The sequence below is a fragment of the Malaclemys terrapin genome, chromosome 6 (genome assembly GCF_027887155.1).
Source record: "Malaclemys terrapin pileata isolate rMalTer1 chromosome 6, rMalTer1.hap1, whole genome shotgun sequence".
Lineage (NCBI taxonomy): Eukaryota > Metazoa > Chordata > Testudines > Emydidae > Malaclemys > Malaclemys terrapin.
The window spans coordinates 1,617,785-1,645,780 of NC_071510.1; the positions used below are offsets into that span (position 1 = coordinate 1,617,785).

Here is a 27,996-nt window from a genome sequence, read left to right on the forward strand (position 1 = left end):
CGTCCCTCCGGGGCCCGCCTGCGAGACTACAGCTCCCAGCGTGCCCTGCGAGCCACGCCCCGGCGTCTGATGAGGGCCCCGAGAGCGTAACTGGCTTTTCCTTGGGGGGAGGGGCGGGGTGAGGAGGTTTGTGAAGGGGGAGTTGGAGGGAGGGGAGGTTTGTAAATGGGGCTGGAGGAGGAGGGGAGAGGGGGGCTGGGGCTGGTGGAGGAGGAGGAGGAGGAGGAGGGGGGGAGAGGGGGGCTGGTGGAGGAGGAGGAGGGGGGAGGAGGGGGGAGGAGGCTGGGGCTGGTGGAGGAGGAGGGGGGGAGAGGGGGGCTGGTGGAGGAGGGGGGAGAGGGGGGCTGGGGCTGGTGGAGGAGGAGGAGGGGGGGAGAGGGGGCTGGTGGAGGAGGAGGAGGAGGAGGGGGGGGAGAGGGGGACGGGCTGGAGGAGGGGGGGAGAGGGGGGCTGGGGCTGGTGGAGGAGGAGGAGGGGGGGAGGAGGCTGGGGCTGGTGGAGGAGGAGGAGGAGGGGGGAGAGGGGGGCTGGGGCTGGTGGAGGAGGAGGAGGGGGGAGAGGGGGGCTGGTGGAGGAGGAGGAGGGGAGAGGGGGGCTGGGACTGGTGGAGGAGGAGGAGGAGGAGGAGGGGGGAGAGGGGGGCTGGTGGAGGAGGAGGAGGGAGGAGAGGGGGGCTGGGGCTGGTGGAGGAGGAGGGGGGGAGAGGGGGCTGGGGCTGGTGGAGGAGGAGGAGGAGGGGGGGAGAGGGGGGCTGGTGGAGGAGGAGGAGGAGGAGGAGGGGGGAGGAGGCTGGGGCTGGTGGAGGAGGAGGGGGGGAGAGGGGGGCTGGTGGAGGAGGGGGGAGAGGGGGGCTGGGGCTGGTGGAGGAGGAGGAGGGGGGGAGAGGGGGCTGGTGGAGGAGGAGGAGGGGGAGAGGGGGACGGGCTGGAGGAGGGGGGGAGAGGGGGGCTGGGGCTGGTGGAGGAGGGGGGGAGAGGGGGGGAGGGGGACGGGCTGGAGGAGGGGGGGAGAGGGAGGCTGGGGCTGGTGGAGGAGGAGGAGGAGGGGGGAGAGGGGGGCTGGGGCTGGTGGAGGAGGAGGAGGGGGGAGAGGGGGGCTGGTGGAGGAGGAGGGGGGAGAGGGGGGCTGGGACTGGTGGAGGAGGAGGAGGAGGGGGGAGAGGGGGGCTGGTGGAGGAGGAGGAGGGAGGAGAGGGGGGCTGGGGCTGGTGGAGGAGGAGGGGGGGAGAGGGGGGCTGGGGCTGGTGGAGGAGGAGGGGGGCTGGGGGTGGAGGAGGAGGGGGGGAGAGGGGGGCTGGGGCTGGTGGAGGAGGAGGGGGGAGAGGGGGGCTGGGGCTGGTGGAGGAGGAGGGGGACTGGGGCTGGAGGAGGAGGAGGGGGGGAGAGGGGGGCTGGAGCTGGTGGAGGAGGAGGAGGGGGGAGAGGGGGGCTGGTGGAGGAGGAGGAGGGGGGAGAGGGGGGCTGGGGCTGGTGGAGGAGGAGGAGGAGGGGGGGGAGAGGGGGGCTGGTGGAGGAGGAGGAGGGGGGAGAGGGGGGCTGGGGCTGGTGGAGGAGGGGGGGGAGAGGGGGACTGGGGCTGGAGGAGGAGGGGGGGAGAGGGGGGCTGGGGCTGGTGGAGGAGGAGGGGGGCTGGGGCTGGTGGAGGAGGAGGGGGGAGAGGGGGGCTGGGGTATATGAGGAGGGGCTGGTTCTGTTTTAGTACAAGGTGGATGTGTAATGTGCTGTGATTGAGGCCTGGCCTGTACAGAGCTGCCCCATTCTAAGGCCTTGAGCAGATGGGACAGTTCTACTAAGTTCTTTGCTGTAGTTCTATAGTTTAGGTTAAGCTGAATAGGAACAGGTTTAAACTAAACCAAGTTTAAAGTGTCCAAGCAGAGGTTTGCACCAGTTTAACTACATCACTAAGGGCACGTCTTCACTAGCAATGTGAAAGTGCTGCCGCGGAAGTGCTTTAAGGTGGCTGTGTAATCGCAGCACAAAACCACCTCCATGGGGGGCGTAGCTCCCAGCGCTGGTGCACTGTCTACACTGGCACTTTACAGCGCTGTAACTTGCAGCGCTCTGGGGGGTGTTCTTTCACACCCCTGAGCAAGAAAGTTGCAGCGCTGTAAAGTACCAGTGTGGACAAGCCCTAAATCTGTTTTAAAAACAAATGATCTAAATTGCTTACATTGGCAAGCTATAGCAGTGTAAGTTGAGGTGTGAATTTAAACTGATATAAACAGTTATCCTGTTATAACCCCTCCCCCTGTTTGGACAGTCTCATTCTGGCTTTTTTTCAGTTTAGCTTAAATTTCATAAGTTAACCCCAAAAAGGTGTTCCTGTAAGTGTGTCCCCCGTTGGGTTTTAGCAGTATAACTGGATCAGTGTAACTTGGGAGGAGTCCTGATGCTGCTGTCCTGTGCTGTGTGAGAGAGAGAGAGCACCATTAACCCTCCAAAAGACCCATTGCACTCATGTTAGCTACGTCTTCACTGCTAAAAGAAGTGGGGTTCTCAGGGATCAGTGCTAGGCCCAATGCCATTCAATACTTTCAGTATTGATCTGGAAGTAAATATAAAATCAATACTGATAAAATTTTCAGTTGACAAAAATTGGCAAAGTAGTAAATAATTCTAAGGACAGGCCTGTCAGACAGAGCCGTCTGGATCACTTGGTAAGCTGGGCCCATTCAAACAAAACATGTTTTAATGCAGCCAAATGCAAAGGTATACATCTAGGATCAGAGACTACAGGTCAACCCTATAGAATGCGGACCTATATCCTGGAAAGCAATTTTCCTGAAAAGGAAGTAGGGACTATATAGTGGACAAGCAACTGAATGTGAGATCTCAGTGTGATGTTGGGAATAGTGAATAGGAGTAAGGGAGTCATTTTACTTCTGTATACAGCACTGGTGAGACCAATACTGGAATACTGCATCCAGGTCTGTTGTCCACATTTTAACAAGGATGTTGAAAAATTGGAGAGGGTGCAGAAAAAAGCCAGTAACAAAGCTTTGAGGTCTGGAGAAAATGCCTTACAATGAGAGACATAAAATGCTCAGGCTCTTTAATTTAACAATAAGAAGATAGAAAGGTGACTTTATTAGTGTATAAGTACCTTAATGGGGAGAAAATACCGGGTACTAGAGGACTCTAATCTAGCAGAGAGAGGCTGGAAACTGACACCTGACTAATTAAAATAAATATTAAGACACAAATTTAGAATAACTATTGGAACAAACACCAATGGAAATGGTGAATTCTCCCTCGCTTGATGTCTGCAGATCAAGATTGTGGATCCCTTTTTGGAAGATCTGCATTAGCCAAACACAAGTTAATGGTCTCAAGACTGCAGCAATTTAATAGCCTATGCTATATAGGAGGTCAAACTAAATGTCATTTATGGCCTTAGATTCTATGAAAGCTATCTCAATGTGAAAATACTATCTCAGTGTACAATCCTAGTAGATTTCAGAGTGGTAGCCATGTTAGTCTCTATCCGCAAAAACCACGAGGAGTCCTTGAGGCACCTTAGAGTCTAACATTTATTTGGGCGTAAGCTTTTGTGGGCTAGAACCCACTTCATCAGATTCATGGAGTGGAAGATACAGTAGCAGGTATAAATCCTAGTAGAGACAAAGCACAGGTAGCTTTTTCTCAGTGTAGCTAGTGTTGAGGACAATCTTATTAACCCCCCCACCCCTTTTCTCTACCCTCCCCACACCTCTGGTTTACCTCAGTTAGTTACCTCAATATAGACACGTGCCTTGTTTCCCCTAGGATTTTACATGGAGATAGCCACTGTCTCTGAATCAGGAAGACAGTGTGTCAGCATACCCCACTTGAAGTGATTCATACCCATCGAGGAGATACTGATCCCTTAACTTTTGCAGTCCCCCCCGCCATCCCTGTCAGTACAATAAATAGGTAATATATAGTGTAGAAACACCACCTAGTGCTGTAAAATATAAACTAACATAACTTCTCTCTGCCCCTATTTCTTTGGTCTAGTCAACATATCTTGGGGCTGAACAGAGCCCTTCTTTCATGCTTGTTACCCGAATGAAATTTCAATTGACGTTAATCAAAGTTCTGCTTGAGTAGAGCATGCTGAATTAAGACCTTTACTCTATTTTGTAAAATGCAATAGTAAATGATTAAAACTAACAGTGATCTGCTTTGTGTGTCACCAGATGAGCTGTACAAACCAAGTATTACTCAGCACTGTGATGATCTCTCTTCCAGTTTCATATCTCTGACAGCAGTGCTGCATGTTATGTCCCTTCCTTGTAGGTTGAAAGCTATTGGAATAGACATTCTTCTAGTGCAGCAGTTCTCAAACTTTAGCAATCTGAGGACCCCCATTTTGATTTAGAATTTTTCAGGGATCCCTAAGCTCCCCAGCTCAGTCCCTGCCCTGCCCCCTTCCCGAGGCCATGCCCCCACTCACTCCATCCCCCCTCCCTCTGTATCTCACTCTCCCCCACCTTCACCAAGTTGGGGCAGGAGGTTGAAGGGCTGGAGGGGGTATGAGCTCTGGGAGGGAGTTTGGGTGCAGGAGGGAGTGAGAGTTACTGGCTCTGGGCTGGCAGTTTGGGTGCAGGAGGAGGTGCGGGTTCTGGGCAGTTTGGGTGTGGGAGGGAGTTTGGGTACTGGAGGGGGCTCAGGACTGGGGCAGGGGGTGGGGTGTTGGCTCTGGGAGGGAGTTTGGGTGCAGGCTGTGGGTAGGGTTGTGGGATGGAGTGAGGGGGGCGGTGCTTACCTCTTGCAGCTCCCAAAAGCGACTGGCACATCTCTGGCAGCAACTCCTAGGTAGGGGGTCTCCACACGCTGCTCCTGCCTGCAGGCACTGCACCCGCAGCTCCCACTGACCGCAGTTCATGGCCAATGGGGGCTGTGGAGTTGGCAGTCAGGCCAGGGGCAGCATGCGGAGACCCTCTGCCCCTGGCCACAGGGACGTGCTGACCGCTTCCGGAAGCGGCACGGACGGTCATAAACGAGGCAGTGGGAGGGAGAGGGAGGAGTTGATCAGAGGGGCCTACAGACCCCCTGGAGTACCCCCAGTTTCAGAAACGCTGTTCTAGTGCACCGTCGGCTGGCAAGGTCTTCCCTGTCTCAGTCACTTGAGTTCATTTTTATTCATGAAAATTTTTTCTTTACTGAATATAGACACTAAAGTACCATGAAGTACATCATTATGACTGGATAATGAGAAAAAGGTTTCTATCAGAGGAGTGAGGTTCTGGGACATGCTCCCGATAGTAGTGGGGGGCAAATAACCGAAGTATTAACTAATTAACGGAGACCTCCTATCTCCTAGAACTGGAAGGGACCTAGTGCAGCCCCCTGCCTTCACTAGCAGGACCAAGTACTGATTTTGCCCCAGATCCCTAAGTGGCCCCCTCAAGGACTGAACTCCCAACCCTCGGTTTAGCAGGCCAATGCTCAAACCACTGAGCTATCCCTCCCCTCAGTAGTTTTAAGGGGGAGCTTGATACATTTGTAAATAGGATTATATGACAGGGTTGCTTGCAATTGCAGAGGACTGGATTCAGTGACTCAGAAGGCCACTTGCAATCCTATGTTCGTCTGATAATGGCACTTCTTAAGGTACTTGAGCCATATGACATGGTAACTGATTAATATTAAAATTAACTGCTCTGTTTTGAATTTTGATACAAAATCATCTGTAAAATAACAGCTATCCAGTAATCTGTGCCACTTTAAGATGCCACCAGACTCCTTGTTGTTTTTGTAGCTATCCAGTAAGGTATGTCAAGTATAAATGAAATGGTTACGGTAATTTATGTGAGGTTTTCCAGAGAGAGAACTTTCCATGCTGGATAGTAGTATAGACATAATTCGCTGTTTGGGAGGTACTTTCTATATTCTGTCAAACTTTGTCCCTTTTAGATTTCAACATGATTAGGGTTTTTTCGAGTAGGAAAATTAATGCACATCATAATTTGAGTGAGATGATTTAAGATGTGCTTATATGTGTAGTTTAAAACCCCCCCACTCACAATACAAATATGTAATTATATTTAGTCGCTTGACTTATTCAGCATAATAGGTAGCAGTTGTCCTGCAGCCATGCAGATGGATCAAAAATGTGGTGGTGGGGGGGAGAGGATGACAAAAAGAACCTTTAATCTATAGTTCAGGTTGTAAATATGCACCAGTAATTTCAGGATGACCCCATCCTGGGAAAATTGCATCAGAGTCTTACATGACTTAATCAGGATCACCCAATGAGTGATTTAGTGGAGTGGTTCTCAATCAGAGGTCTAGGGGCCCTTGGTGGGGGCTGCAAACAGGTTTCAGAGGGTCTGCCAAGCAGAGTCGGCATTAGACTTGCTGTGGCTCAGGCAGAAAACTGAAGCCCCATTGCATGGGGCTGAGGCCCTGAGCCCTGCCACCCAGGCCTGAAGTCAAAGTCTGAGCAATTTAGCTTCCTGGGGTCCCCTGTGGCATGGGGCCCCCGGCAATTGCCCTTCTTGCTACACCATAATACTGGCCCTGGCTTTTATATGCAGAAAAAACAGTTATTGTGGCACGAGTGGTCCATGGAGTTTTTATAGGGGGGGGGGGGAAGGGCTCAGAAAGAGAAAAGGTTGAGAATCCCTGGTTTAGTGGGAATAGTACCCAGGAATTCCAAGTCTCCTGTCGTGGTCCCTAATGGAGATGCAGCTTACATTGGCATAAGGAGATATTTTGTTAATATAGTAAACCACTTCTAAGAATGACACAGGTTATATCAGCAAAGGGGCTGTTTTGCCAGTATAGCTGCCTGTTCAATGCGTACTGTGTGTTTTGTTTTTTCTATGTTGAAACGGGGCCAACAAAACTCTGTAGTGTACACCTGGCCCACGAGGGGCTTTTTTTTTTTTCTAACTGATGTAAGCTAAACCTGAAAAATTCTCATAATCCCTATCTGAATGTAATCCTGCCAGACAATCTCCTCTTGGGTTTTGTTTTTTTTTTCCCCCCACAGTGCAATAATGCAGGTGTGCTGGCTAGTGAGGAAAGATAAATGCTGTCAGCGAATCAAACTGCCACACTTAAAAACAGTAGTGATAGGGCGTGGCCCAGAGACGGAGATAACAGACAAGAAGTGTTCACGGCAACAAGGTAAGTTACAGCTTCAGTTTACGTGCAACTGCTGGCTTGATGACAATCCAGCAGTTCCAAAAAAAGTGTAAGAAACCTGTGAGGTACAAGTATAGAAATTCTGTGATGGTGTCATGTCAGATTGTGAGATTCATTTCGGTTTCATTGTTCTTATGTTTGGTTACATTATTTTGATAGACTGTAAACTCTAAAGCCCAGCTGGGATTTAATCTTACATTTAAGGGATGGGCAGTTCAGATGGGAACTACAGCTTCTCTCTGAAAACCAAAGCAGGCATCTCTCTGGCTTGCTGTGTAATCATCAGTTATGGGGCTCCAATCCAGTGGGTCTTTTAGCCACAGAAGATCTCTGCTCTCTAGGTAGAGCTGCTTACCTATTATAGCTATTCTGTTTATAGGAGCTCGCAAAGGGCTGTATAATCTGACAGGCATGAGGGAACATGGCCTTTCTGTCACCAGGAGGAGTAGAAATTGATCTTTATAAAACAGTCTTATACATAGTCTGTTGAAAACCTGTAAACTCATATAGAGAAGAGTGTTCTGAGTTTGACATTCTCTCCGGGTTCCAGTGAATTTGATTTTTATATATTGTTCATGTTCCTAGAAGTACCAGTAGGTGCATTTCATATATTGAAAAGGAACTATATGCATTTTGTAGTAAGGGTAACAGTCTCTGTTAAATTCTATAGAACAATGGTTCTCAAACTAGGTCTGCCGTTCGCCGCTCCTGCAGCCCCCATTGGCCTGGAAGCGGCACGGGCCGAGGGACATGCTGGCTGCCCTTCCTGCAGCCCCCATTGGCCTGGAGTGGCGAATGCGGCCAGTGGAAGCCGCGATCGGCAGAACTTGCGGACGCGGCAGGTAAACAAACCGGCCCGGCCTGCCAGGGGCTTTCCCTGCACAAGCGGCAGACCTAGTTTGAGAACCACTGCTATAGAACTCTATAAAAGGTTCTGTAGCAAGGATGTGATTTAGTCATAGTTTACTTGGTATCATATCTTCTAGTACAACTATAAAATACCAAGTGGTGTGTCATAACTATAAAGGGAAGGGTAACAGCTGTCCTGTGGACAGTACTATAAAATCCCTCCTGGCCAGAGACTCCAAAATCCTTTTCCCTGTAAAGGGTTAAGAAGCTCAGGTAACCTGGCTGGCATCTGACCCAAAGGACCAATAAGGGGACAAGATACTTTCAAATCTTGGTGGGGGGAAGGCTTTTGTTTGTGCTCTTTGTTTTGGGGGTTGTTCGCTCTTGGGACTGAGGGACCAGACATCAATCCAGGTTCTCCAAATCTTTTTGAACAAGTCTCTTGTATTTCAAACTTGTAAGTAAACAGCCAGGCAAGGCGCGTTAGTTTATCTTTGTTTTCTCAACTTGTAAATGTACCTTTTACTAGAGTGTTTATCTCTGTTTGCTGTACTTTGAACCTAAGGCTAGAGGGGGGTCCTCTGAGCTCTTTAAGTTTGATTATCCTGTAAAGTTATTTTCCATCCTGATTTTACAGAGATGATTTTTACCTTTTTCTTTAATTAAAAGCCTTCTTTTTAAGAACCTGATTGATTTTTCCTTGTTTTTAGATCCAAGGGGGTTGGATCTTGATCCACCAGGAGTTGGTGGGAGGAAGGAGGGGGGATGGTTAATTTCTCCTTGTTTTAAGATCCAAAGGGTTTGGATCTGTATTCACCAGGGAATTGGTGAAGAGTTTCTCAGGGCTTCCCAGGGAAGGGAATTAGTTTTGTAAATGGTGGCAGCGGACCAGATCTAAGCTGGTAGTTAAGTTTAGAAGTTTTCATGCAGGCCCCCACATTTGTACCCTAAAGTTCAGAGTGGGGAAGCAGCCTTGAGATGGTGCTAGCTGCAGATTTTTTAAAGAAGCTCTGTTGAATATGTTACAACCAAGCTTAGCTCTTTGAAAAATCTGTACAAGCTTATGAGAGTGGACGCTTGGGATGACTCCAATCTATTTCCTCCTTTGCTCAGGCACATCAGTCAGTTGCTTATGACTGGAATCATTATACAGGTGTGAGTCAAAAAGCCATATGGTTTATAAGCCACATATGACCTCTGGAACTTTAGAAAGGCCAGTGCTGGGAAACTTTATTTCATGTACATTAATACAAATCCCATTGATAAGGCAGGACAGTCGTTAAGTAGTGTCATTGTAATTTCTAGCAATCTGCTGTGTAGATGCTTGTAATTTTGTCTAGGGAGAAGAATATTAGCAACACCTGTTGACACAACTTTAATACAGAAATCTGGGATTTCAGAAAATGTGAACTCAAAACAAGGTCGGTGCTATGTTTGAGCTGCATACAGTTTTAATGTACCTGTCAAAGCTTCTAAATAGATGTGTTGACTCTCAGTATTATTTATTAATTGTAAATTAACTAAATAAACTGAACCAGTGAGTTCAATTAGGATTTATATTTCTATCTTCACCCATTTGATGAAAGCTAATAGGAACATACATTGTGGGCCAGATCCCCAGCTGAATTTGGCTTCAGTAGAGCTGTGCCAATTTACTCCAGCAGCCTGACTCCTATGTTTAAGTAATTCTCTGATGCTTTGTTTCTTTTCAGTGCAGCTAAAAGCGGACTGTAATAAAGGGTATGTCAAGATCAAACAGGTATGTTCATTTATGGATGTCCAGTATTAGGGTTGTCATTGTGCTTGTCGCTTTACAAAACATGGCAGATGACACAATCCCATCACAGAGCTTGCAATCTAAAATGTCCAGACACTGGAGAAGGGGTCAATCAGGGAGTTTAGTGGATAAGCTAGTCCCGTAATACTACTTCTGTATGCTGCAGTGGGAGGGCTGTTTCACTCCTTTTCCCTGCACCGGGTAACATCCTGGAAGGTGGCTAAGATTTATGTCTGGTCCAGATTTAAACTTTAGGTGGTTGTGGCTACGTCGCTTGGGGTGTGAAGAATCCACACCCCTGAGAGCTGTAGCTATGCCAACATAACTGCTGGTGTAGATGCAGCTAGGTCAACAGAAGAATGCTTCCATCAACCTAGCTACTGTCGCTCAGGGAGATGGTGCTAATACAATGATGGGAAAAACCCCATCTGTCACTAAAGGGCTGTGTCTACGTTATGGCATTGCTATGGTGCTATAGTCCTGTAGTGTAGACATGGCCTAAGATTTCTGCTGCTGCTCGTGTTGCTTCCCCCTTCCCCCATTGCTGGGGCCTGGGGGTGGCCTCTCTCTGGGCTGTCTAGACTTGGAGAATAGGTAGTGTTTTAATTAACACAATTTTAAACGCTACTTAGCATGAAGGGTAGACAGGGTTTAACACCTTTACTAGGTTCCTCCCCCAGGGTTAGCAGATATATTTAATAAAACAACCTGTTTTCCTAGCCTTGACAAGGCCTCTGTTTGTTTGTCTGGGTTTCTGGGTGTGTTAATCATCTTGGGAGTTATCCTTGCAGTCCCGTCTAACACTTGACTGCTAGGGGTAGAGTTGAGATCAAAAAACTTATTTTATTCAGGCCATCTAATGGTAATTAACTTTGTCACAACTAATTTGTGTCCAAATTAGACTGCAAAAAGAAGAACAGGAGTACTTGTGGCACCTTAGAGACTAACAAATTTATTAGAGCATAAGCTTTCGTGGACTACAGCCCACTTCTTCGGATGCATATGCATCCGAAGAAGTGGGCTGTAGTCCACGAAAGCTTATGCTCTAATAAATTTGTTAGTCTCTAAGGTGCCACAAGTACTCCTGTTCTTCTTTTTGCGGATACAGACTAACACGGCTGTTACTCTGAAACTTCAAATTAGACTGATCACCTACCAGAGAGAGAGACTAGCTTTTCACAGAAATCGTTACACTACTGTACTACAAATACCGTACTCTGGATGCAGTGGCCTACAGGTCCAAAAAGCACCACTGCTGTCTCGCTGAACTTGGTTAGAAACAAATCTTTCCTCCAAAGACCCCAACTGCTTGATAAATGTTTTATACTTGGCTGCAAACTACATTCAGTGAAACCCCTAAGGGATCAGCAATTGCTGGTTGCCTAGTGAGTAAGCTTTAATTACAATTTGAATATAATTGTACAAGAAACATTGGGAACACAGTGACTGTATTCAGATAGGCAGTTGCCGCTGAAGATGGCACTTAGTGCAAGTTTCACTGTATACGAGGATTGCTTCTGGCCTGAAGGAAGTGCAGTGCTAGGGTGCCAGGGAATAGTCTTTAAACAGCACATGGTTCAGGATGGAAAGTGATGAAAATTTTATTCAGCTGAAAATTTAGGGCATTATAATTCAGCAGAATATCCTGGGATTCCAGCTGAAACTTGAGAAGGGCTAAAACCTCTACTCATGCAGACTGCCTGGGGCTCCAAGTCATAGTGCCATTGTGTGGACATTGCAGCTCCCACACAACACTGCAGTGGGTTGAACCCACCTACCCCTTTTGTCAGGGCTATTTTTAGTGAAAGTCAGGGACAGGTCATGGGCTTCTGTGAATTCGTATTTATTGCCTGTGACCTGTCCAAGACTTTTTTACTAAAAAATATCCATGACAAACTTAGCCTTAGTTATAACTGACTTAGAGAGGACAATGCTACCTCTAGAGCCACCAGCAGAGCTTCTGGAAGCACTTGAATTTTTAAAACACTTTTTTGGGGAAGAAACACACAAGGATTATATAGATTTGTAAATAGCTATGAAAGAAAAGGTAGGTCAAAGTTTCAGTTTAACTCACCTTGTGAGTGTACCTTTAATAGGGCACTATGAAGAGCATTGCTGAGTTTGCTGATATATGCCAGCAATGCCCCTCTGCTGTGTACGTTGGCCAGACCGGACAGTCTATACACACAAGAATAAATGGACACAAATCTGACATCGGGAACTATTCAAAAACCAGTAGGAGAACATTTCAATCTCCCTGGTCACTCAATAACAGACTTAAAAGTGGCAATTCTTCAACAACAAAAACTTCAAAAACAAACTCCAACATGAAACTGCAGAACTGGAATTAATTTGCAAACTTGACACCATCAAATTAGGCCTGAATAAAGACTGGGAGTGGATGGGTCATTACAAAAACTAATTTTACCATACTAATTTCCCCCTACTGTTACTCATACCTTCTTGTCAACTGTTTGAAAGGGGCCACCCTCATTACCACTACAAAAGTGATTTTTCCTCCCTTGGTATTCTACTGTTAATTGAATTGCCTCGTTAGACTGACCCCCCCACTTGGTAAGGCAAGTCCCATCTTTTCATGTACTATACACCTGCTACTGTATTTTCCACTCAATGCATTGGGTGAAGTGGGTTCTAGCCCACGAAAGCTTATGCCCAAATAAATTTGTTAGTCTCTAAGGTGCCACAAGTACTCCTTGTTATATTTTTTCATTGTTTTTTTTTATTTGAAATATTTGTAACATGGGGCCCAGTTCTGCCCATGGCATTACTCCTGTGTAACTGAGGGCAGCATTAGGCCTGTCGTAGTTGTTCTCACACCTATTTGGAATGGCAATATCTTCTCACAGAGCTAGTCACCAATGAAATAAACCAGCTTATGCTAAGAATCTTCCAAAGATGCCATGCAGTTGGAGCACAGTAAAACAAATATCACTATAAAGGAGACTGATCAGAAAGTACAATTGTTTGGAACCAAGGTGCTGGTTTCTGATGCTGATTATTGGAGTCAGACTTGATGCAGCTGCTATTTATTTATTTTCCAAGCACCTAAAAGTATGCCAAAGGCCTTAAAACCCAGGTGAAGACACATCTCGATCCTGCAGCCAGTATCGCTAACATGGACCCTGTACCCATGTGGAACTGACCTCATGGGGGTCATGGGTTCCGTGGCAGTGTGAGGTCAAGGCCAGTACAGTTAATGTGGACCCTGTACCAATGTGGGACCAGCTCCATTGAGGTTAGAGGGGCTTCATGGCAAGGCTGGGTCACAACCAGCTCCACCAACCTGTACCCATGTAGGATCCCAGTGTGGCTGCATGCTTTGGTGGGGTCACAGCCAGTGCCACCAACCCAGACCCCAGTGGGGTGCAGGGCTTCATGGTGGTATGTGGTCCCAGCCAGCTCTGCTAACCCAGACGCTGTTCCCATGTGGGATCCCATTAGGCTCATTAGGGCTTCATGCTGGTGCAGGTTTGTTCTAGTGGTTCTGATTGCAGGATGAGGCTCTAAATCTATACCTCCAACTCCAATTTTTGATTTGCATTAAAATGGGCCAGTATGTGGAGCGGGGTGGAGGAAATGCCATGTACTCTTCTGTCTCTGCATTGCAGGGACAGGGGTGTCTTAGAACAGTTTGGAGTAGTTGGGTTTTAGTATATCTGAATTTAGAGTCTATACTTGTATGCCAATTCCTACATTGTGCTTTTTTCTGATTATCCAAAGATGGGAGTTAACCCAGCCAGTGTTGATTTGGTGGATATTGGGAAGGATGAAGAAGTGAAGCTGAAGCCAGGACAGGTTCTACATCTTGTGAATAAACTTTACCCCTATACTATACAATTCTTGGAAGTCACAGGGGTGTCTGGCGCACGAGCAGAAGGGAAGACAAAAGCAAACAAGAGGCCATACATAGACTCTGGGAATAGTAACATGAAAAACATGTCTGAAAAAAGTATGAAAATGGAGCAACCAGACTTGCAAGATGGTAGTTCAAGCTGCAAGCCAAACAATACCAGCAGTTCTTCCTCCTCTCCCCATGACAGCTCTTCCAGCCACAAGGTGAGCAGTAGAATACCCTGCCCTAGCACGCCCATCATTGCCAGCACTCGTGGAGCTGCACTGATGCTACGGCAATTGTGGGAGAACATCAAAAGCTCTTCCGTGTAGACTGAGCCTCAGTGTAGTCAGTCAAATCAGCTGACTGTAGAGCAGAAACCAGTTCTACTTAAGTGACTCTTGTTTGCATGGCAAACCCAACATAGCTTTGGGGGAGGAAGCTGAATTCCCTTCTGGCTTGTACATCAGCCACGGAATTGCTAACTAAGGCTTCGATCCTGCAGTCTGATCTACATGGGCGGACCCCTACTGGAATCAGTGGGGCTTCACATGGGTGCACCCAGCTGTCTGCAGCAGACTGCGGGATCAGGACTTTGGTTCCAGCTGCAAAGAACCTTGTGGTGGATGATGGTGTGAGCCAGAAGAGCTCAGCTTGACTCTGATTTTATGGTGGATTTGCGGGGTTGGCAGCTAGGAAATCCATTGTTTCTCTTGGAAATAGAGGAGATTTGACCTGGAAATAGCGAGTGGGAGCCAATGAAACCCCTTGATCTTTTCCCAGTCACTTTTCAGAGTAGCACACTTAAATTAAGCATCCATCACATACCAAAAAACTATGTTAAAAGAATGGGAGTTTGTCCCTGTCTCTGCCCTCTCACTGAAACCAAACTTTTCAGAGGTCGCCACTAACTCTGTGTTCCTCGTTTTCTGGGTGCCATACTTGGGGCCTGGTTTTTTTTTCCCCCACAAGACCTAAGCACTTCTACTGGCAGGAGCACAGGGCTGGGAGACAGGGAGTCCTGTGTTCTTCTAATCCTGGCTTTGATACTCATTCACTGTGTGGCCTTGGGCTACTCACTTTGCCTTTGTTTCAGTTTCTCCATCCATAAAATAGACACAGTGGTTCTCAAACTGTGGGTTGGGACCCCAAAGTGGGTCCTGAACTAATTTTAATGGGGTCACCAGGTCTGGCATTAGACTTGCTGAAGCCTGCGCCCCACCGCCTGGGGCAGCTAAGCTTGGGCTTTGTCCCCCTGCCCAGGGCAGTGGGACTCTGGTGGGCTCAGGCTTCTGTCCCCCATCCTGGGGTCGTGTAGTAACTTTTGTTGTAAGAAGGGGGTTGTGATGCAATTAAGTTTGAGAACCTCTGAAAGAGCAGTAATGCTTACACACTTGCCTCATGAGGGGGTTATGAGGGTTAACTTGATATCTGTGCCATGTTTTGAATATATAGAGTGCTATAAAATGCTACATATTCGGAAAAAAATCAGGCCCAAGTGTCTCAAACCGGGCACCCAGTCATTGAGCGACCCAAAGTTAGTAGAGGTTTTTGCTAACATTGGCGTAATCTCTCAGTGCCTGAGCACTGTCTGTTTAAAAAACCACAACTCACCCACCCTAGCCCATATTGTTGTTGAAGCTACATATTAATGTGTGTGAGGTTAAGATGTTATGGTAATGGGTGCAATAGAAATGAAATTAAAGTGTTGCATTCAGTAGAGGGTTTGAATGGTGACATAGAGCAAGGCTGGGGCCATCCACTGAATGACAAATACACAAAGAAATATTAATGGCTGCCTTGTTCCCAGAGCACCATCTATCCTGTGCATTGAATGTTGCAGAGTCCTGTAGAAAAATGGCCTGTGATCATGTAATTAAGGGCTGTGTCATAATGCAGATGTATAAGAGGGCCAAACTAAACTTGCCTGGGTAACTCTAATTCTGGAATTTCCCAACTGAAAATGTTTTACTTTGCAAACTTTACTTAAAAAAAAGGTTTAAAAGAAATATTTCCTCATTTTTTAAAAAAGAAAATACAAATACATACCTGTGTTAAAATGGTATCAGCAAAGCAATATTGGAGTTATAATAAAAATTATTTAATTGAAGACTTTGGATTCTGCTTAAATATCATTAGATTTTTTTTTTTTAATTTCTTCTGAAAGTGCCTATTCTATTTATACTCTAGGAACATTTAGGACATTGGAGTCAAGGTCTGAAGATCTCTATGCAAGACCCAAAAATGCAGGTGGGAATGATCCACACTATACTTGGAATAATTTACCAATCCACATTCAATGAGCATTCCATTCAGAATGCTGTTGAGCCAACTGCATGTTACAGTACATGCACATTTGGTAATTTTATGTATCTCAACCTGTTTTCTAGATGCATTAGTCCTTTTCCATCAGGCCAGCAGGAGACCTCTATAACCTTGGAGAGCCATTGTTAATATGATGCTCCCCAATTGCTTTTCTTAACACCTGTGGTTAAGGAGAGGTAGATTCTGTGACCCAATTAACAAAAGAGCGTGTGGGTGGAATTTCATGGAATCCAAGAACGCTGTGACAGTCATGTCCTCTAGCACTAGAGTTTCCTCTGTTATGGTCACTTGGTTTCATTTATAGCTTTGTGCATAAAGCATGTATCACTTGCTTCAACATCTGGATCCAAAAAAATAAATCTGAAATGCAATCACAATACCATGCTTAGAGCAGGCACTTATGAGACCCAGGGACTAATTAGGAGAGGTCATTGGGCTGTTAGGTTGACCAGTTGTGTCCCCTGGGTCCTCCAAGGTTCTGGACCCACATTGGCTGGTGAAGAAATGAGACACTGTATTAGTGCCGTAAACTTTATTAAAACACAAAAACTAACAAAAATAAAACCAAGAAAACTTAGCTTCGGTGATAGGTTATCATCAGTAATATTAAACTAAACTAGAAATAAAGCATTATCACTATCCAATCAAAATCAGATCAAGACTAAACCAAATTAGTCTAAATATTAAATTAGAGTTAACTAATCAAATTAGCACCAAAAATAATCAGACTTTATAGTCTAAAAAGGTGGATCTCGTTTTTGTTATAAATCAAAATCCAATCAAATTGATAATTGGAGTGTTTAAATATCATAATACTGTACCTGTTGCCTAATGTCTGAACCAGTGTCTCTTCAAACTTCAACTCTTATGTGGTGGTGGCTACTCTCCCTCCCTCCCCCCACCTCCCGAGATATTATCATGCAGACTATAGCAGAGTGCTTTTGATAAGCAGAAGTTTGACTACTCTTATTAGCTGAAACAACAGATGATGATCTTGAGTCTCAAGACTTTGTCACAGATCACACTTTGAGTAATTACACAATAAGTAATGTTATGAGATGGAGACTGGAATCTCCATCTTGATGGAGGAAAATTACTCTAGCAAGATGAAACCTAGGTAGCCCCCTGGCCTCTAGGTGTGCAAGAGGGTGAAGATCCAGTATTTCTGAGCCCATTCATAGACAAGAATTTGCTCACATCCCAGCCAACCATTAACAAATGCCTGAGTGGGTGAATAGTTGGACTGTCCCTGAAGTTCAACCATCTTGGGAACGCCAGCAAGGTGGGTGCGATCAGGTGAAAGACAATCTTGGTGGAAGGTCCTTGGAAGACAGTGGCTTCCTGCTCCTTCTGAGACCTTCCCAGCTGAATTACCTGGAGTTGCCCCTACCATTAGACCAGGGAAGGAAAGGGCTGGCTGGCACTGACTGGTGCCTTTCGGCTAAAAAGAGTTGCAGGTGGGTGTTTCCCAAAATATTATGGAATACAGCATAGGAGAGCGCTGCTAGGATCATAGCTGCTTTAGTTTGGACTCACTTATTCTAGTATTTCGCCCTCTTGACATCACATAAATTTCCCCTCACTTTGCTGTTCTCAGCCAGAGGAAGATTTGCCAAACAGACTTGGATTTTGACCCCCTTCGGTTATATGATTCTACTGCATCAAGAGAATGAGTTGAAGCAGAAGCCTGGATAGTTTGTTCGTGGATCACTTACCTCACAAATGCAAGTCTTTCTCCATATGGAAGAAAACCGCTATTTCAGTGCTGATTCATACCCTAAGCAAGTGGCTGAGAATATTGTGTTGATAATCAGGATACCTTACCCAGAAAAGGATAAAGCGTTGTTAAAACTGCTACACAATTAAACAGCTAATTGTTGTTTGAGGTTTTACATCAGATTATTGCTGGTTCACTTGCTTTGTAACCACAATTAAAACCACTTAACTTTTTTATTAAATTCAGCCCATATCTATGCTACTAACTCAAGTTATGTCGACATACAGCCGCCGCAGTCAGTACATCATTTGTGCGTGTGCATACTTGGCTCCTTGCGTTCATAGGCACCAACTTCCCTTCTGCCCCATGTGTGCTTGACCCCTGTCCCCACCCTCGCTCCACCCCCTTTCCCCAAGTCCCTGTCCCGCCTCGTTACCGCCTCCTCCCCGGAGCGTGCCGCGTCCCCAGTCTTCCCCCCCCCCTCCCCGAAAGTCCTAAGCGCCACCAAACAGCTGTTTGGCGGCGGGCAGGAAGCCCTGGGAGGGGGAGAAGCAGGGACGCGGTGCACTCGGGGGAGGAGGTGGGGGTGGAGCACCTGCTAATTTTCCCCGTGGGTGCTCCAGCCGTGCAGCACCCATGGAGTCGCCGCCTATGCTTGTGTTAATGGTGCGTATACTCACCAGGAGCACTTGTATCAATGCAGGATGAGGTGCACTATGGGTGAGTATCCCACTGTGCAACTTGCCACCGTCCAGTGCACTGTCTTTTGGCAATGCATGATGGGGCCAAAGCAAGTCAATTGGGATGACTGGAAGCATGGGGTCAACTTTTCAGTTTGCAGCTGTCTCCATCCCTTAATGTGATCTATATCCCATGATTTTTGCGCCTTTTTTTTCAAAATCCCACAAACCCATGTGACATGGAGTCTGCGTAGCTCTGCACTACTGTCATGACTGTTGCAAGAACAGGGTGCAACATCCTGCAGTATTTGCAAAGCTGAAAGAAGAGATGCGGGGGAACATGATGATTCCTTGGAGGACAGATTGCTGTGGGACATAGCAAGACCTGATTCAAGGTGGTGGTTGGTGGTCACGGAACAGCTGCAAGATGGTGGAGCGCTGGTTCTGGGCCTCAAAAACAAGCACTAACTGTGGGATCACATTATTATGTAGGTTTGGGATGATGAGCAATAGCTGCAGAACTTGTACAAGGCCACATTCTGGATATGTGTGCCAAACTTGTCCTAGTCCTCCAGTGCAGGGACACCAAAACGAAAGCTGCACCAACAGTGGAGAAACGAGTGGCGATCGCACTGTGGAAACTTGCAACGCTGGATTGCTTCCAATCAACTGGGAATCCATTTGAAGTCAGGAAATCTACTGCAGGGGCTGTTGTCATGCAAGTGTGCAGGGCCATTAATCGCCTTCTACTATGTAGGACTGACTCTCTGCAACGTGCAAGACATAGTGGATGAATTTGCAGCTGTGGGGTTCCCGAATTGGTGTGGAGCAATAGACGGCACTAGCCCACCTTGCCACAGAGTACATTAACAGAAAAAGCCTACTTTTCTATGGTTATGTAAGTGCTGATGGATCACTGGGGATGCTTCATCTACATCAGTGTGGTGGACTGGTCACAGAAGGTGCATGACACTCACCTCTTTAAGGACCCAGGACTGTTCCGAAAGCTGCAAGCAAGGACTTTCCTTCCCAACAGGTAGATTACCATTGGTGATGATGAAATGCTGATAGTGATCCTGAGCAACTCAGCCTACCCCTTCTTCCCATGGTTCACGAAGCCATACAATGGACACCTTGACAGCACCAAGGAGCACTTCAACTACTGGCTCAGGAGGTGCAGAAAGACAGTCAAATGTGCTTTTGGTCATTTGAAGGGTTGCTGGCGTTGTTTACTCACAAGATTGGACCTCAATGAGAAAAATATCCCAATGGTCATAACTGCCTACAGTGTCCTGCATAATATCTGTGAAGCAAAGAGGGAAAACTTTCCGTGGGGTGGAGGGCAGAGGTGGAGCATCTGTCTGCTGAATCTGAACAGCCAGATACAAGGCCATTAAAAGAGCTCAACGTGGAGCTGTACAATTCAGGGAAGCTATGAAAGAGCATTGTAACTGTGAGCCAGAGTAATGTACAGTATAGTCGTGTGCTCCACCTGGCTCTGCTCTTTTGCAGCCCACTATGAATCATGTGGTAAATTCTGTGTGTGTATATACGGGAATATAACATTGTTAATGCATCCTTTGATTTTGTTTGTGAATGATCTTCTGCACAGTAACAAGTAATTGGACGCTTTTAGAACTGCTGAGTGCCAGCCACTATATGTTGAGAACTAATAAAGAAGAATTTTGTTCTGAGTAATAGAATTTTATTCTGTAACAAAATCTGCTTTGGTTCAGGACAGCGTTTAAGACTTTGCTGTCTGGACAGGCTGCTGAATAAAGGACCAGCAGCCTGACTTCTCCAAGGCTATGTCATCCACAGCTTAGTTCTCAGTGGTAGCAGATGACAGAACAAGGAGTAATGGTCTCAAGTTACAGTGGGGGAGGTTTAGGTTGGATATTAGGAAAAACTTTTTCACTAGGAGGTTGGTGAAGCACTGGAATGGGTTACGTAGGGAGGTGGTGGAATCTCAATCCTTAGAGGTTTTTAAGGTAAGGCTTGACAAAGACCTGGCTGGGATGATTTAGTTGGGGATTGGTCCTGCTTTGAGCAGGGGATTGGACTAGATGACTTCCTGAGGTCTCTTCCAACCCTAATATTCTATGATTCTGACTGATTGGACTGTGCTGGAGTTAAAAACAGGTCCTGGCTTGCTGTGTAGCTGGATCCCCTGGTTGTCTGTCTCCCATCCTCCTTTTCCTCACAGTTCATGGCAGGGGCCTGTGACTTTGGCTTCTCAGATGAATCCATGGTGCTTTGGGAGTGGTGGAGTCTCCACTGAATAGGGCATTCAGCTCTTTGTAAAAGCGGCAGGTCTGTAGCTTGGCACCAACTTGATTGTTGAAGGCCTTTCTGGCCTTCTGATGTGCCTGCCGCAGCAACTTGGCTTTCACACAACACTGCTGCTGGTCCCTGTTGTAGCCCTTCGGAACCCGGGAGAAATCTGCTTGTAAATAGCCACGTTTCTAGGGCAGGTTCTGAGCTGTGCCCTGCACAGCCTCCTTTCCCCACAGGCCCAGGAGATCCAATATCTCTTGTCTACTCCAGTCAGGAGTGTGTCTGAAGCGTGTAGCTGGCATGGTCAGCTGGACAGTTGCACTCAACAATGGAGAGATGCTAGGTGTGCTCACCAAGCCAGGCAGCCAGGAAAGAGAAGTTCAACAATTTGCAGGGCTTTAAAGGGGAGGGTTCTTCTGGTCTCCATGACGGCTTGCCAGTGGAGTTCACAATGATGACCAGAGTGTTCAGTGTGGGGCATTGTGGGACAGCTGTTGGAGGACAGCTACAGTCGCCCTAAGTAATGTAGCGTCTGCACTCACACTGTCGACCCAAGAGGATCAACTTTGGCTCTATGCCGCTCTTGGAGGTGGTGTTAAGTTGGGGTAAAAGGGCACTTACATCCACAGGAGCCATATTTAAATGTAGACATGTGCACAACAAGCTGATGCAAGGCAGGTTTTGTTGACCTTGTTAACTTTGTAGTGTAGACCAGGCCTCCCCGATAAAGAAAGGAAACAGTTAAAGTACCTGAAACTTAAAACGTTGAGTAAAAGTTTATTTTAACAATTTTTCTGATTCCTTTTTTCATTTGTTGTATAGAAATTTTTATTGGGCGAAATCTCTGCTAGCCAGCTTTGGGTGGTGTTAAAGATGGCATTATCTGTCCTAGTTGCAGGAAAGAGAGCCAGTTTTTTACAGTCTTGAGTTGTTGAACTTTGATTCTGTTTCCTTTAACCCAAAGCCAGGAAGATGTACACTCAAGTATAAGAGGAGGATAGCAGGGATGGAAAACCAAGCCTGTCTCCCTGGCAGCCTCACTGCAGGGAGGGCAAAGACACAGCATGCAATCTTACTAGCCACTTCAAGACCTGGCAAGCTCTTACCAGGGTCGGGCTGGCTGGCCTCTGTTCACAGCAGGGTTGTAAAGGGGGCTTTGTCTTGGTTGGCCAACCCAGACTCTGCTTGGGCAGAAGGCAAAGATAGGCAAGAGGAGAAATTAGATGGGGGAGGAAAATGCCATAATAGGGAAGGGGCAACAGTAGGAACTTGAATTTTACATCTCCCCAGGAATTGTGGAGGATTTAGCTGAAGCTGGTGGAGGTGGTGATGTCATTTGTTTCCCCCTTTCTAGTTGGTATGGCTTTAAAGTTCAGGCCAACAAAGAACCGGTGGTATGATGGTAGTTCCCTGGGTCCCAGTCAAGGGAGGAGTCAGTCAGGATGGTGAAACTCACTCCCGCAAGCTGTTGGGTCCACAAGTCTTAGTTATTCAATCCAGCAGCTGCCAATAAGTGATCTCTCCTTCCCACACTAGAAAAGCAGTGCCCAAAAGGGATTGGAACCTCCTCCTACTGGAAGACATGAATATAATTGGAATTGCAGTAGGCCTCTCCTTTTGTTTCTAGAATCCCTTGGCTCATTGGTATGACAATCTGTGACCTCACCAGGAGCCGAGTCACAGGTCTCCCAGCCTGAATGTGCTTCCTTCTCTTTGTATTACAGTCAGTCTAGAGCTTCTGCCTGTTTTATTTAACAGGCTGACTATTCTTTTTAATGACAGGTTTCAGAGTAGCAGCCATGTTAGTCTGTATCCGCAAAAAAGAACAGGAGTACTTGCCATACTCTATCAAAGAAACTGAGGAACCACCTGATCAGCATCCTATACAGCAAACAGAAAAACATCAAGAAAGAGCTCTCCAACTTGGAGACTCTCATAAATAACCAATCCTCCACACAAACGGACTTCGCTAAAATAAGACAGGAGATCTACATTACACACTTCACCTCTGTATAAAGGAAAAAGGACCGTAAACTGTCTAAAATCCTACCTGCCACATGTGGCCACAACAGTGGTACCCCAACCCACCCAGCAATATCGTCAATCTATCCAACTACACACTCAGCCCGGCAGAAGAGTCTGCCCTATCTCGAGGATTCTCTTTCTGCCCTGCCACCCCCACAAACATGATATAGTTCTGCGGCGATCTGAAAGCCTACTTTCGCCATCTCCGACTCAAAGAATACTTTCAAGATAACACTGATCAGCACACTGATACACAGATACCCTCCCACCAACAGCACAAGAAGAAGAACTCCACGTGGACTCCTCCTGAGGGTCGAAATGACAGTCTGGACCTATACATAGAATGCTTCCGCTGACGTGCTCAGGCAGAAATTGTGGAAAAACGACATAGCTTGCCTCATAACCTAAGTCGTGCAGAACGCAATGCCATCCACAGCCTCAGAAACCACCCTGACATCATCATCAAAGAGGCTGATAAAGGAGGTGCTGTTGTCATCATGAACAGGTTTGACTACCAAAAGGAGGCTGCCAGACAACTCTCCAATACCAAATTCTACAGGCCACTTCCCTCAGACCCCACTGAGGAATACACTAAGAAACTGCACCATCTACTCAGGACACTCCCTACATTAACACAGGAACAAATCAACCTACCCTTAGAATAACCCTGGTCGGGGCTCTATCTATTACCCAAGATCCATAAACCCGGAAATCCTGGACGCCCCATCATCTCGGGCATTGGCACCCTCACTGAAGGACTGTCTGGCTATGTGGACTCCCTACTCAGACCCAATGCCACCAGCACTCCCAGCTATCTCTGTGACACCACTGATTTCCTGAGAAAACTACAATGCATTGGGGATCTTCCAGAAAACACCATCCTAGCCACCATGGATGTAGAGGCTCTCTACACAAACATCCTGACACCTTGTATTCCATCTGTGTGTGCAAACAGTATCCCTGATGATGCCACAGCACAACTGGCTGCTGAGCTCTGTGACTTTATCCTCACACACTATTTCAAATTTGGTGACAATATATACCTCCAGACCAGTGGCACCGCTATGGGCACCCGCATGGCCCCACAATATGCCAACATTTTTATGGCTGACCTGGAACGCTGCCTCAGCTCTCGTCCACTCATACCCCTTCTCTACCTACGCTACATTGATGACATCTTCATCATCTGGACCCACGGGAAGGACACTCTGGAAAAATTTCACCACGATTTCAATGGCTTCCACCCCACCCTCAACCTCAGCCTGGAGCAATCTACACGGGAGGTCCACTTCCTAGACACCACGGTGCAAGTAAGTGATGGTGACGTTAACACCACCCTATACCGAAAACCCACCGACCGCTATGCCTACCTTCATGCCTCCAGCTTCCATCCCGGACCCACCACACGATCCATTGTCTACAGCCAAGCACTGAGATACAATCATATATGCTCCAACCCCTCAGACAGAGACCAACACCTACAAAATCATCACCAAGGATTCTCAAAACTATGATACCCGCATGAGGAAATAAGGAAGCAGAGCCAGACGTGTACCCAGAAGCAAGACAAGCCCAAGAAAGAAACCAATAGAACTCCACTGGCCATCACATACAGTCCCCAGCTAAAACCTCTCCAACGTATCATCAGTGATCTACAAACTATCCTGGACAATGATCCCTCTCTTTCACAGACCTTGGGAGGCAGGCCAGTCCTTGCCCACAGACAACCTGCCAACCTTAAGTATATTCTCACCAGCAACCACACACTGCACCATAACAACTCTAACTCAGGAACCAATCTATGCAACAAACCTCGATGCCAACTCTGCCCACATATCTACACCAACACCACCATCACAGGACCTAACCAGATCAGCTACAACATCACCGGTTCAGTTCATCTGCAAATTTGACACCATCAGCTCCAGGATTAAACAAAGACTGTGAATGGCTAGCCAACTACAAAAGCAGTTTCTCCTCCCTTGGTGTTCACGCCTCAACTGCTAGAAGAGGGCCTCATCCTCCCTGATTGAACTAACTTCATTATCTCTAGCCTTACTCATTCTTGCTTGCATATTTATACCTGTCCCTGGAAATTTCCACTACATGCATCCGAAGAAATGGGTATTCACCCACGAAAGCTCATGCTTCTATAGGTCTGTTAGTCTATAAGGTGCCACAGGACTCTTTGCTGCTTTTACAGATCCAGACTAACACGGTTACCCCTTTGATACAGGAGTACTTGTGGCACCTTAGAGACTAACAAATTTATTTGCGCATAAGCTTTTGTGGGCTACAGCCCACTTCTTTGGATGCATCTTTTTAAATCTCTCACCTGCTTTGGACAACTAAAAATACAAGCCTCTGCACAACATTGTGGTACTTGTTTTCTGTTTGACAAGCAATAAATGGCAAATTTCTGTTGGAGCATCCTCTGCTGAAATGTTTGATGAAAGGATTCCTTCACCCTCCAGAAGTGTGTCCCACGCAGCCAAGCGATCTCAGTCTGACCTCAGGAAATATAGAGACTTCGGGGAGTTAGGGATATGTTTTCTACACCCTCTCCTTGCAAGTGGCTTTCTGGGTGAAATCACCTTAGCTGGGTAAGTGAGCACCAAAGGCATTGACAGCTTTTTGCCTCTTCATTATTTCTGTTAAAGCAAGGTGGTCATTAGTCTCCTCCTAGAACGTTTGCTGAATGCAGTCTCTGAGCGCGTCTGCTGCAGCCTAGTGACTCCTTACCTTAGGTGGCCAATCTGCATAAATCAAGATTGGATGTTTCTCTAAAAGATCCGTTCTAGTTCAAAGGAATTATTGTGGGGCAGTTCTCTGGCCTGTGTTATACAGGAGGTCAGACTAGATGCTCATAGTGCTCCCTTCGGGCCTTGGCATTTATAGATCTATAAACCAGATGTGGAAAGGCCTGTTTATTATCTCACTGCAAATGCAAGTTTTTGTAAATTATCTTGGTTATGCTACCTGCAGAGAAGTGCCCAGAGGGTGGGATATATTGATCCAAATACTTCACCGGTTGTAGTAAAATGTGTTGAGTATGGCTTATAGGTGACTTATATAGTCAAATAGAAATCTCAAGACTCTTTCCACCACTGTCTCTCAGATAAGTGTTTATTGCTTCGTAATCAGTCAATGTGGATCTCTGGAGGTATGTTTATGATGGGGAGGAGGGGGGGGAATAGTGTACTTAACAGTCACTGGAGAGCTCCAAATGTATTTTCTCCACAGATCCATACTCACCCTTCCTCCATCCCTGCTTTGGAAATAAGGAGTAAGTTTAGCCCTGCCTTGTTTCAGAGATGCACTCTGTACATCTGTATGTACATTGGCCCCATACCATACTAACTGCTTTTGAATGGTTCTGCGACACTAGCATGGAGCATATAAGTGTGGATTAGTGAAGCCAAATATTTGGATAATTCAAGTTGATTATTTTTATTAATGATGTTCCAGGAAACCCCAGTCAATGGTAAATAACCTTGATTTTTCTCTCTCTCTCTCTACTAGGTTTACAAAGATGAAAGGGTTGTAATCATTAAGGATAAATATCCCAAAGCTCGTTACCACTGGCTAATCTTACCGTGGGACTCCATCTCCAGTCTAAAATCAGTAACAAAAGAGCATCTTGAATTACTAGAACACATGCATGCTGTTGGGGAAAAGCTGATCCAACAATGCCTGGATAAAGATAGCGTGGAGTTCAGATTGGGTTACCATGCAGTTCCCAGCATGAGGTAAGGCTAGATTGTTCAGCCAGTTTTATTTCGGTTATCTGCTGGAGGTGGTATCGATTTCATGCCTATTTAGCCAGGTTGTGTACTGGACTCGAGCCTTTTTGATTTACTGAGACAAGGCCTTATTTTGAAAATTTGCAAAATGAAATTCACTTGATTTATGATGTGTTTGTGTCTCGAGAAACAGGAATGTTGGATGTCATTAAGAGGTGTAGAGTCTGCAACATAACGATCCAGACCATTTAAACCAGGGGTTCTCAAACTAGGGGTCGGGACCCCTCAGAGGTTGCAAGGTTATTACATGGGGGGTCGCGAGCTGTCAGCCTCCACCCCAAACCCCACTTTGCCTCTAGCATTTATAATGGTGTTAAATATATTAAAAAATGTTTTTAATTTATTAGGGGGGTCGCACTCATAGGTTTGCTATGTGAAAGGGGTCACCAGTATGAAAGTTTGAGAACCACTGATTTAAACCATATAAAAGTTAAACAGGTGGTATTAGCTATCCTTTATTAGTCTCAAGATTTTTTTTTTGCTTACTCAGAAATATATAATCACATCTTTAAAAGTAAGTAGAAAATTTTTATAAGAAAATGGCAACTTTTTATTTATCTTCTAGAAGTCAGAAGTAGACTTTTCTTTGAAGCCTACATGAAGGCTTGCTCTCATAACACTGGTAAAAATTGGAGCACAGTGGTGAATGTTCCAGTTTATGGTGCAGACTGGTTCTTTGAGTAGATTTAGCCATGTATGCACCTAGCACGTCCGAGCTGCAGAATTTTGCCTAGCAGTACTAAGAGGGGGCAGCACTTGCACCTTGTGGCCATAGCTGTTCCCCATGCTACATGATGTGGCACCACCTCGACCCCCCCTTAGTTCATTCTTACTGTCTGCTCCCTGGCTGGAATGGGAGTGCTGTGTAGTTCTTAACCTCACAATTCCTCATCCGTTGACTTAGTTGCATATAGTTAGTTGGTACCCTTAGTATTAGTGTTAGCGTTAGCTGGTTTAGTAAAGTGTTTTCCCTGGTGATACCCTCACCAGGATTTAAATGTCTGTTTTGTGTGGGTGTGGGAAATCCCCAACAATGACCCTCACACAAGGTGCTTGCTCTGCTTAGGCGAGGCTCACGTCAAAGAGTGGTTTTCAATTTTGTAAATTGTTCACAAAATGGACTCAAGTGGCTAGAGACTTTTGCCTGAAGCAGAGCCGTCTCAAGCAGGCCACGAGGCCTGTTTCAGTACCAAGGCCTACGTCACATCAGAGGTTGCCATCAGTGAGTGGTACCGGCTCATGCTCTGGAGCCACTGCCTCTCCAAAGAGGTGTAGAAACCACTCTCCTTTGAACGCGCCAAAGAAAAGATCTCAAGACCAAGCGTGACCACTCCAGATCTTAAGGAGACTCTTCTTACTCCTCCAGGAAAAGTATGGCTACTGCTGGCACGCGGGATGGAGCATCTGTTCAACCACTCCCTAGTACCACATGGGGATGTGAGAGGCCCCATATCGCTGACTCTGGTTCCGGCACCAGGGCGTCCGTTGAGTCCGGTGCTGACATTGACGGTGTCCACATCAGCAGCATATCAGGTGGCAGCGATGTTGGACCTCCTG

General features: G+C 46.5%; 1 protein-coding gene across 4 annotated transcripts in view; it reads left to right on the plus strand.

Annotated features, from left to right (window-relative positions):
- The first annotated feature begins 35 nt into the window (after positions 1 to 35).
- The window catches only part of APTX (aprataxin), a 33,122-nt gene continuing 5,161 nt past the window's right edge, over positions 36 to 27,996 (plus strand). The window contains exons 1-7 of one of the 4 annotated variants that reach the window (XM_054031350.1): positions 36 to 126; positions 6,979 to 7,115; positions 9,323 to 9,403; positions 9,695 to 9,741; positions 13,501 to 13,836; positions 15,803 to 15,862; positions 26,159 to 26,385. In XM_054031350.1, coding sequence (XP_053887325.1) covers positions 6,986 to 7,115; positions 9,323 to 9,403; positions 9,695 to 9,741; positions 13,501 to 13,836; positions 15,803 to 15,862; positions 26,159 to 26,385 — 881 coding nt within the window. In that variant the 5' untranslated portion in view covers positions 36 to 126; positions 6,979 to 6,985. Of the gene's footprint in view, positions 127 to 4,814; positions 5,595 to 6,978; positions 7,116 to 9,322; positions 9,404 to 9,694; positions 9,742 to 13,500; positions 13,837 to 15,802; positions 15,863 to 26,158; positions 26,386 to 27,996 lie in introns of those variants that run through there. The other 3 variants (XM_054031351.1, XM_054031352.1, XM_054031353.1) reach the window with 3 other exon arrangements.